General features: G+C 35.9%; 3 protein-coding genes across 5 annotated transcripts; 2 read left to right on the forward strand and 1 right to left on the reverse strand.

Annotated features, from left to right (window-relative positions):
- Positions 1–756: 756 nt before the first annotated feature.
- LOC142641781 (uncharacterized) lies at positions 757–1,747 on the forward strand. Its single transcript, XM_075816259.1, has one exon. The coding sequence runs from the start codon at positions 869–871 to the stop codon at positions 1,652–1,654; it is 786 nt and encodes a 261-aa protein (XP_075672374.1). The 5' UTR covers positions 757–868; the 3' UTR covers positions 1,655–1,747.
- Positions 1,748–2,709: 962 nt separating this feature from the next.
- LOC142641141 (protein CHLORORESPIRATORY REDUCTION 41, chloroplastic-like) lies at positions 2,710–3,652 on the reverse strand. Its single transcript, XM_075815533.1, has one exon. The coding sequence runs from the start codon at positions 3,566–3,568 to the stop codon at positions 2,882–2,884; it is 687 nt and encodes a 228-aa protein (XP_075671648.1). The 5' UTR covers positions 3,569–3,652; the 3' UTR covers positions 2,710–2,881.
- A 217-nt stretch (positions 3,653–3,869) lies between these two features.
- Positions 3,870–9,732, forward strand: LOC142641142 (polycomb group protein FIE1-like). Of its 3 annotated transcripts, none has more exons than XR_012845316.1 (13): positions 3,870–4,182; positions 4,453–4,518; positions 4,650–4,772; positions 5,521–5,601; positions 5,674–5,766; positions 5,920–5,995; positions 6,693–6,772; positions 6,849–6,920; positions 8,335–8,394; positions 8,566–8,655; positions 8,884–8,947; positions 9,052–9,111; positions 9,230–9,732. XR_012845316.1 is itself a non-coding variant. In XM_075815534.1 (13 exons), the coding sequence occupies exons 1-13, from the start codon at positions 4,003–4,005 to the stop codon at positions 9,291–9,293; spliced, it is 1,116 nt and encodes a 371-aa protein (XP_075671649.1). In that variant the 5' UTR covers positions 3,870–4,002; the 3' UTR covers positions 9,294–9,732. The 3 variants fall into 3 exon arrangements, 2 of the variants coding, with proteins under 2 accessions (XP_075671649.1, XP_075671650.1); XM_075815534.1 differs by having other exon boundaries at positions 8,559–8,655; XM_075815535.1 differs by having other exon boundaries at positions 3,871–4,182; positions 4,653–4,772; positions 8,559–8,655.
- The last annotated feature ends 517 nt before the right edge of the window (positions 9,733–10,249 follow it).

Genomic DNA, 10,249 nt, shown 5'->3' on the forward strand with positions numbered 1-10,249 from the left:
TTTTCAATTTATTTTGTTCTACAACAAGAATGAATATATATAAACCTTAATAAAGCTAACAATTCCATTCTTGTTTGTTAGAACGAAATTTCTAAGAAACCAATTTTTTTCATGGACGATGGAGAGAAGGTGTCCTGTTATTTTGATAAGTTGTTATTTTTAGTTTTAAAATGGAAAGCATGACCAAATTTAAGTAAAACTGTCAATGTCTCAATACTAGTAATAGGTTTGTATTGTAACCAGTGATAAAACTAAAATTAGATATTCACGAAAAATAATCAACACATATTATTTATGTGCATTCACATTATATAAATATAATATTTAAGACCAATTTGAACACAAAAGGGCGACTGATAAATATGAATTGGTGTTTTAATATCAGAAAATCCATAAAAAGAGACATATTGTGTTTATTTGGATGGTTTAATAAGTAAGCGATTTTTTTTAAAAGAATATTGTGAGATAATTGCCGTTTGAAAAGTTTAAAGATGAAAAAATAAAATTTTAATTTGATAATAATCTTAAAGACTAAAATAATATTTTATCAATAAAAAATAAGTAAAAAAATAAAAATAAAAATAAAAATATTGGGAGAGAATAATTGCAGCGTACACTCCAAATCCGAGAAGAATTCGGACTTTCGAATACCGAGCGAGTTTCGGAACATAACTTTAGTTTCCTTTTCTCTCTAATCCGCGCCGACCTCGGTAATTTACTTATGGAGGTGTTGGATATACCATATAAATATAATAATGGACATCGTTGGATACATCACTTATCACTGTTTCTTTCACAATTCTCTGGGTTGTCTTTCTTTCTTTGGTTGTCTTTTGTTTCTTTCTTGCTTTATTCTCTGAAATTTCAGATGGCTACTTGTAATATTACTAGCCTAAACCTCACCGGAAACAAACTGTACTGCAACTACCACCACTCTCTCCTTCCCATCTCCACTCTTCAAGTTGTATATTACGAGCGATACCAGAAACTACGTTCTGACTCCTTAGTTCCACTTGAAGATCATGTGACTACTTTTCCCACTCCTCTGTTATTGTTGCAGATTCCACACCAATTCCTCTTACACCCACCTTCTCACCATGCTTACCTTGCTGCTGCACTCTCATCCCTCAACCTGCCTCCTCAGTTTGTCCCAAGAATCATATCCTTGGCACTCAACTTGGCTACCAATACTAACTCTTTAGAGTGTTATTCAATTGTTGCTGGACTAGAGTATCTTCGTATTGAACAAATTGATCAAACAAACGATTTTGATGAGATTCTTCGTGCCCAATTCAGGGACATGGTGGATGCTGGGGTGGCACCGAGTGACGATATTGATTATTTAGTTGCGGATTTTATGGGCTTGTTGGATGGTTTCGGTTTGGAGTCGGCACCATCAACTGAGGAGGAGGGTGCATCGACAAGCGCAATTGACAAGCTGGTCAAAAATGGTAGCTTTGTTGTGAGCAGCAGTGAAGAAGGGCAAGGATTTGATGTGGGTTTTACTTGCAGTGTGTGTTTGGAGGAACCACAAGCAGGGGATAAGCTCATACGCATGAACTGCTCTCATATATATCACCAGTCTTGTCTACTTCCATGGCTCCAGAAGCGTAACACCTGTCCTAATTGCCGTTGTAAACTGGATGAAAAATGATCATCTTGCAATTTTTTTTCCTTTTTAGTGTTAGAAATTGCTTTTAGTTGTATTTGGATTCTTTGGAATTAATGAAAGTTCTTTGTTTGGGTCTTTTTTTTTTTTTTTTATAAATTTTTTTATTTAGACACATTTCTACTTTCATCGTTAACGCTAAACAGACAGGAAAACTTGAGGTTTATCGGTATTTGAGATATGCCAATAAAAGGACTTGTGCCATTCAACCGTTAAATAATAAATTACCATTAAATTAATCTGTTACTAAATTGCAATTGTCATCTTTTAATTTCATAATTGTACCTTCTCCGTGATGGAAACCAAAATTACTACATTCATTAATTTCTATCCCTATGTGAACAGTAACATGAGAGGAACCAATAGAGTTGATGGACTTTCTAGATATTTGTTACTAATTAAGATATGTTTTGGTGGTTTCATGAGATTTGTCAAGAAAAGTGCCTCTTACTTGGACTACCAGGTTTTCCAATTACCTTCTTAAATTAAGGAAGGATGCTATTCAGAAATAAATTCCTCGTGACATAATGTTTGCTTGAATATACAGAAATAAGTTGAAAATCAATTTACTATTTTAGTAATCATCACCTTTTTTATGTCTTATGAACTTCCAAACGAAGGCATATGGTGGTAGTACATTGTCAATATGTCATTATATCACTTAAAAAGCTTCTTTTTTTTTTTTTTTTTTTGTGAGAAAGATATCACTTAAAATGCTGGAAGTACATATGGAAGTGCTTTTACTTTCAAATATATTCTGCTAGGATAAATTTCTCTATGTGGTGTTGATTTTCAACTTTTTGTATAACCAATGCTACTTCATTCTCAAAAAAAAAAAAAAAAAAAAAAAATCTTACTTCATTCTCAGCAGGCAGAACAAAATTAATAATATAAACTTTAAAACAATTTGATAACTTTCCTTTATGAATAATTTAAGTATATCATAAGCATAAGGGGATTGATGTTGCTAATGCAGCTTGTATGCTAAGCGTGATTTTTGAGTTGTTGGCTTAAAGCAAATCAATTGAATCTAATTTAGAATTCACAAGAACTCAGTTCTTATTTAAATCTATATCTCCCAATGAAGAAGTCAATATGAATGTGGCTTGTGGTCCTTTTTATGATAGTCTAGAGTGAACAGATAATCTATATATATATATAAAATAAAAAAAGAAATAAATCGATTATTCAGATCTTCTACATATGAGCTTTTCAAAAGGAGAGAGCTACAAGTATAGCTTGTCTGCAGCGTGCCTTGGCCTGCTCTAGCCTTTCACCCAATGTCTCTTCCTTCACTGCAGCCTTTACCATAGCCAAATCCATCTCCATTAGTCTCAACACTCTAAACAACTCAGTCATCATCCTCTCCTCCACTTCTCCTTTATCACTCAACACTTGTGCTTCCTCTTTAGCTCTTTCAGCCACAATTTCTCCAGCTTTTGCTAGCAGCTCCGTGGAGCCAAATTCTTTCCCCATTAGATCCTCCAACTTCTCTAGAAAGTCAGCTATGACATACCCTTTTGGCTTATCCAATTTGATCTCTTTGCTTCTCTTCCAACCAATCTCAAAGTTTGGCGGCTCAGGTTGTACTAGCCCAGTTCTAGACTCCCTGTCATGGATTATCTCAGACTTTCTTCGCCTTTCAATAGGGAAAGTCTCTGCTTTGTTGTTGGTATCAGAAGCTGGAGCTGGGAATGGGAAGTCAGGCTCAGGCAGAGGGGTAGAGTTAGACTCAGAAGTGCATTTGATGAAGAAGTGCTTTCTGTGTGGGATATTATAGATGAGTACTGACTGTGATGAGCTTGTGGAGGCTTGGGGGTTTGGGCTTGGGACAAGATGGTTTGAATGAAAAGGGTTTGGAATTGGACGAGATAGGAAGTGTAGGACTGTGGAAGCCATGCTTCATGCTACTGATGCCAGTGTGGAAGCAAATGGAACCAAAGTTAAGAGATAAGGCAATTTGGCTTCACATATAAAAAAAAAAAAGAAGAAGGCTTTAAACATTAAACTCAACAAGAGAGAACAAATATCATATCAGTAATCACACACAAACTCTTGATTATAGGAATGATGAGACAAAATTTGGTGGGTTGGCTTTCAGAACTATCAGTTGGGTTAAGTTGAAAAATACCCAAATCTAACACAGCCCGGCCCATAGCCCAAAATAATGTTAAATATATGGCTATAGAAAAAGTAATTTTGGGGTTTTGACATTTATTATTTGTAGTGTTTTGGGGCTGATTGTAATGGGTTTATTCTACACTGACTGAACAGTAAACAGTGTGTGTGATTTTGTTGAAGAAATTTGGTTAATTAGGAGAGCTGAGCGAGTAATGTCAGGCAAGTTCACCATTGGGAGCGAGCCAGTGATTGGGTTGCTGACCCCATCAAAGAAACGAGACTACAGAGTCACCAACAGACTCCAAGAAGGCAAGCGCCCCTTATACGCTGTCGTTTTCAACTTCATCGACTCTCGCTACTTCAACGTCTTCGCCACTGTAGGCGGCAATCGGGTCCGTCTGTCCCTTTTTCACTTCTGGGTTTTTGTTATATTGACTTTTTGTGTAACATGTAATTGTAGTTTCTTTTTGTTGTTTGTATTAGTGTGCATAGTTTATGTGCTCTTTATAAAATGTCAGAGCTTTGGTAAAGTTACAATTTTGACCAAAATGGTAGAGACCCATTTGTAATTAAGGACTTAATTTTTGGTGGAACCTATAAGAGTTACGAAGTTTATTTATTTTGGTGTAATTGTAGTTGTAATAGCTGACGTTTCTCCACAGGTGACTGTATACCAATGCCTTGAAGGGGGAGTCATTGCTGTCTTGCAGTCTTATGTTGATGAAGATGTATGTGAAGACATTTGCCCATTGATGAAGACATTGTTTTTTTTAATAGCTGTGTTTGATTCTTCTTTAATAATGAATGATTGTTCATATGTAAAAAAACAAATATGAATTCAATGTGCTTTGTCGATCAGAAGGATGAGTCTTTCTACACTGTGACCTGGGCATGCCATGTTGATGGAACGCCTTTTGTAGTGGCAGGAGGACTCAATGGCATACTCCGTGTTGTTGATGCTGGCAGCGAGAAAATACACAAGGTTTCTTGTTTACCCAGTTTGATATTTTTTGTTTTGTTTTGGGTAGTAGTTGTAGAACAAAAGCAGTGTTAGAAATAGTTGTCTCTGTTACAGTCTGTTTCCAAGGGATGACTAAAGTTGGCTTTTTAATTGTCACACCCTATTTATGGTGCACACTTTAGGGAATTACCACGAATTCCTAAACCTGTGAGAAACAAAAAATAAAGAAAACACACGCCAAAGAAAAATAATCACACGCACAAGATAGTATTTACGTGGTTCGGCAATTTGCCTACGTCGACGAAGTTGCAGAGATTTCACTATTATCAGAAAAAAAAAATACAAAGTGTGGCTACAATCTTTTTATCTCTCACGCACAACGACAACGACAAACCCTAATTACAAAAACAGCGTTTTATACATCCTGCGCACAAGATTCACAATGGGCTACAAAATGGGCCAAAAATTTTTCCCGGGGACTAAGCCTCAAAAAATCTCCCATTAAAAACCACGCAATATTATTCGGGTTGAGTCGAGTCGTCAACCGGATCAAACACAACTAGACTCCACAAAACCCAACACACACCTCTGCCTCTCACATTACCATTTTTCATATACAATTAAAATATATACCTAGTTTTAAATTTGGTGGAAACTCATTAAATACTATTTTATTATACCTTATATAGATGGTATAAATGTGTAATGCTGATATATACTATTTATAAATATTTCTTGTTTTTCCCTGTGACATGCTTGTCTTCCACAGAGTTTTGTTGGCCATGGGGATTCTATAAATGAAATCAGGACTCAGCCACTGAGACCATCACTGGTGGTATCCGCAAGCAAAGTATGCACCATAAAATTCTCCTTTTTCTTTCCTTTTGTTTTATAAATGTCACTAATATTCAAGAGTGACCAGGATGAATCAGTTCGTCTATGGAATGTCCATACTGGAATATGCATTTTGATATTTGCTGGAGCTGGGGGTCATCGTAATGAAGTCTTGAGTGTGGTGAGTGAAGAGTGAAGAGCGACCGGCCTTCACCCTAAGAAGTTGTATAGGGGAAAAACCCTTGAGTTATTTATTCACTATTCGATTTATAGCTTATGTTGCAAGATAAGGACTTTAAAGGATTTTATACCAACACTATTTTTGGCTATGCAGGACTTCCATCCTTCGGACATGTATCGCATTGCAAGTTGTGGCATGGACAATACAGTAAAGATATGGTCAATGAAAGGTAGGGCATTACTGTTGTTTTTCTTGCAATTTATTTTAAAAGAAACATTTCTCGAACAAAATTGGAAAATTGGACTGCTTAGATGATTGTTTTGGGCACAGTTTGACACTAAAATGGATGGGTTGAAACAAAAAACAATATATGTATCACAGATAAAGGACGTTAAAAATTATAAACAATGATCACTAATTATCTTAACACTAATCATATTGAGTTGACAATCTATATAAGACATAATATCTTTTGGTGAGCCATTAGTGCTGCTCTGGGATGTAATGGGGGCAATAATTATATCCTTAATGAAACGTGTAAAGTATCCTGTACGTTGTTTGAAAGTGTTAAAATTCATGGGTTATTCCAAAAATGTTGGATTCTAGGAAAATGAATACAAAATTTTGGACAAAACTTGTTAAGAAGACAATCAGTATAGAACACTAAAATTTCTCTGTTGGTTGTGTATGGATTTTATGCCTGAAGAGTTCATTGGAGCATTTTTCTTTCTTCATATTATTCAATCTGTTCAAATGTTCCAAGTCAAATGGTTGGAGTTTTTTAAATGGTGTGTTGTTAGGTTCTCATTTGTGAGTTGGCCTGCTTGATTGAATGTGCGGGCAGGTCAGCTAGTTATAATTAATCTTAGCAAGTTAACATCGTTATAACTTCTAAAATCTTTTGTCTTATTATAACCCTGCTTCAGAATTCTGGACATACGTAGAGAAATCATTCACATGGACAGATCTCCCTTCTAAGTTCCCCACAAAATATGTTCAGTTTCCTGTGAGTAGCAGCCATCTTTTGTGTTACAGATGAGTATTTGTGCTCATTTTATCTTAGTCCACCTTACACTTTTCAGGTGTTCATAGCTTCAATTCATTCAAACTATGTTGACTGTAATAGGTGGCTCGGCGATTTTATTCTTTCAAAGGTAAATTATTGCTTGATCCACTGATTTTGTGTTTGCTATTTGCTTCTTGAGATACCATTTGCTCAAGGTTTTAAACTGTGTTTCATTTTTGTTGTGTTATACTGACCTCTAGTATCTGATGTTGTGCTTGGAACAACTTCAAGAAATATTAAATTTTGATGGCTGTTGGAATGACTTAACAATACATGTATTCAAATGAAAAGATAAGTCTAGAAAAAGTAACATGTCAAATTCTTAATCTGCTGTCAGTTAGCTTAACTGGAAACTATGATGCACGGACACGGACACGGACACGGACACGACACGGACACGGACACGGCGATACGACAATTTTAGAAAAACAAGGACACGACACGGCGTGGACACGGCAATTAAATAATTAATTAAATTTTATATTTAGGCATATTTTTAAATATTTTTAGACATAAAATACGTTTATATCTAGAATTTAAATTATGTAAGAACTACAAATAAGTAAACTAACATCCAAAGTAGTACAATAATACACATAAAATGTTTAAAGTACAAACCAAAAGTTTAAATAGTTTACCTTCAACACCAAACTAAAAACATAAAAGGAAAACAAGCTTTAAACTTTTGGGATTAAAAAAAAAAATTATATATATATATATATATGTAGTGTGAGAGGGATTTAAAAAAAAAAATTATAACTTAGGTGATATAATTTTATTAAGTCACTAACAATAAACTAAGTCACTAATATGAGCTAAGTCACTAACAGTACACTACTAAGCCACTTTCTTTTTATATCATGGGCTAATATGGGCTAAGTCACTGTCTTTTTTGGGCTAGCAGTGACTTAGCCCAAAAAAGCCACCATATATACGTTATAAAAAACACATTATCTGAAAGAAAGAAAAAAAAAACAGAGGGAGAAAGGAGAAGAGGTCGAACTTAGACCTGTCCACGTCGAGAGAGAGAGAGAGAGAGAGAGAGAGATCGGAAGGGACAGAAGGCACGGCGTAGACGGCAACTATCTATGAAGCTTGCCGACTCGCCCATCAGCCCAATCTAGCACTGGCGATTGTTTGGATTTCAACTTTCATCGGCGACTGTTACAAAATTTGTGATTTTCTGTTTTTTTTTTTTCCACCTGGCGTGTCTACCGTGTCGGAGCCGTGTCGGGGCCGTGTCGGAGAAGAGAAAAAAAAAAAAAAAGAGACACCGCTCGGACACCGGAGTCCGGCGAGTCGTGCCGGTATCCGTGTCCGACACGTGTCGGACACCGGTACGTCGCCAAAAATGGCGTGTCGGTGCAACCCAGACTGGAAATTGTCCAGCAAATATACCAGTAGAAAGTACTAGAAATCATAGTAAATTGGAGTTGCTTCTATATGCCTTCTTGCAGATGTCATCTGTGCTCATACTAATGTTCTTGTTCTGCCATTTCCAGAGTGTTGACAATGAAATTGTTTTATGGGAACCTAAAGTGAAGGACCAGTCTCCGGGAGAGGTTAGAATTCCTCATCATTCCTGCACTTATGAATTGTCTTTCCTGAATATCTATAGTCTACATTGGTTTATTTCATTCATTTTTTTGTTGACATTACTTGAATATGTGAAATCCCAGTTCAGCTTTTTGCTGCAATAAGAAGTTGTTAACTGTTTTCTGTTTAGGGTTCAGTTGACATCCTTCAGAAATACCCTGTTCCAGACTGCGATATTTGGTTCATCAAGTTTTCCTGTGATTTTCATTATAATGCAGCTGCAATAGGTAATGCAATGCTAAGTGGATCACTATTGTTATTATTTTTTTTTTAAAGTATATCTGTATAAACACATATAGACACAATGCTAAGTGGATCGTCGTTGTTGTTGTTGTTTATCGACCAAGATATTGTTGATACAATTCCTTCTAATTGCATCCACTTCGAGCATTATGTCTTCAAGTTTTTACATTACAATATGTGGAGTTCTTATCCAATATGGTCTTATCTACCAGGGAATAGAGAAGGAAAGATTTTTGTTTGGGAATTGCAATCCAGCCCCCCAGTTCTTATTGCAAGGTTGGTTGGTTGGTTTTGCTTGTCTTGGTTGACGTTTGTGTTAAAAAAAGTTGCAATTTCTGTATTATATGAATGAGGTTTTCTTACTCTTTAACCTCTTCCAGGCTGACACATGCTCAATCAAAATCTCCAATTAGACAAACTGCCATGTCATTCGATGGAAGGTGAAGCCCACATGTATTAGTTATAGTCTTTGATTATGTCACTAACTCACTATTATTTATGATCTTGACAACTATAGTGACTGTTAAAACAAGCAATCTCCCTTTCTGTATGTTGCAGCACCATTCTCAGCTGCTGTGAGGATGGGACTATTTGGCGCTGGGATGCTGTGGCAATGTCTTGAGCCTAGGTTTATTGGCATGGTTACAAGATGCATCTTTTGGCCGCCCAGTTTGGGTTGGGTATGGTTTATTATTGTAGCACATTTTATGGGGGTTCAGGGGAATCAAAATTAACTTGAATAGAGTAACTTAGACTAGAAACTAGTAACCTTTATTTCAACCGAGTTGTCAAACCACAAACTCCCCACACCCCCCCCCCCCCACCCAAAAAAAAAGGATAGTCACGGTTGTCGGTTAAACTAATTGTTCCATGTATGAAACACAGTCACTGCCATCAGTAATGGAAGGGGCAATGTAGGATATACTTGGGAGTTTTAAAAAGAAAAGGTTGCTCATTTAGTGCTGTTGTTCATGTGTAATACCTTGTTTTTATTATTGGATACTAGGAGCTGAAAAAAGAAAAAGAAAAATTAAAAAAGAATTGCCATTTTTCTGGTGGTCGTAAGTGAAAATATTGGCTGGCTCATTAGACTCTGAATTTTGCACATCCAATTGGAATCATAAATCTAACCCCAAAAATAAGCTCCACATTTGGTTTTTTCTCCAACACATCGACACCCTCGCTTGGAGTCTCAACCGTTTGATTGTTTGTTTTGTTTTTTTGTTTTTTTTTTTAAACGAAAAAACCTAACAGCGATAGTCATTTTGTGCCTGCCCCATTCTAATTTCTAAGGACAAGGTTCTTGCTGGCTGTTCATAGTCAGGTGATTAAATCATTAATGGCAATACATTCTCCAGTTTTTAAGTTCAATTAGTTCAGACTAGGAAATTAAACTTGTTTTAAATTGTTTCTTAAAAAACAGGAACAAATTAAACGTTTGGTTCTAAAAGACCGGCAACAAATTAAACGTTTTGTACTGTTAAAATGATAATGACAAGTTAGAACGTTGTTGCATCAATGTTGATGACTAGCATTAAAGTTTACCTCCAAATCAGTTTGTTCCTCCGACTCATGTGG

This window comes from Castanea sativa, chromosome 6, assembly GCF_040712315.1.
Source record: "Castanea sativa cultivar Marrone di Chiusa Pesio chromosome 6, ASM4071231v1".
Classification (NCBI taxonomy): Eukaryota; Viridiplantae; Streptophyta; class Magnoliopsida; order Fagales; family Fagaceae; genus Castanea; species Castanea sativa.

Bases quoted from the DNA above. Each gene is read 5' to 3' on its own strand.
- LOC142641781 (XM_075816259.1), top strand. From the start codon at position 869: ATGGCTACTTGTAATATTACTAGCCTAAACCTCACCGGAAACAAACTG.
- LOC142641141 (XM_075815533.1), bottom strand. From the start codon at position 3,568: ATGGCTTCCACAGTCCTACACTTCCTATCTCGTCCAATTCCAAACCCT.
- LOC142641142 (XM_075815534.1), top strand. From the start codon at position 4,003: ATGTCAGGCAAGTTCACCATTGGGAGCGAGCCAGTGATTGGGTTGCTG. The intron at 4,183-4,452 runs GTCCGTCTGTCC...GTTTCTCCACAG, and splicing joins CCACTGTAGGCGGCAATCGG to GTGACTGTATACCAATGCCT. The intron at 8,656-8,883 runs GTAATGCAATGC...CTTATCTACCAG, and splicing joins TTATAATGCAGCTGCAATAG to GGAATAGAGAAGGAAAGATT.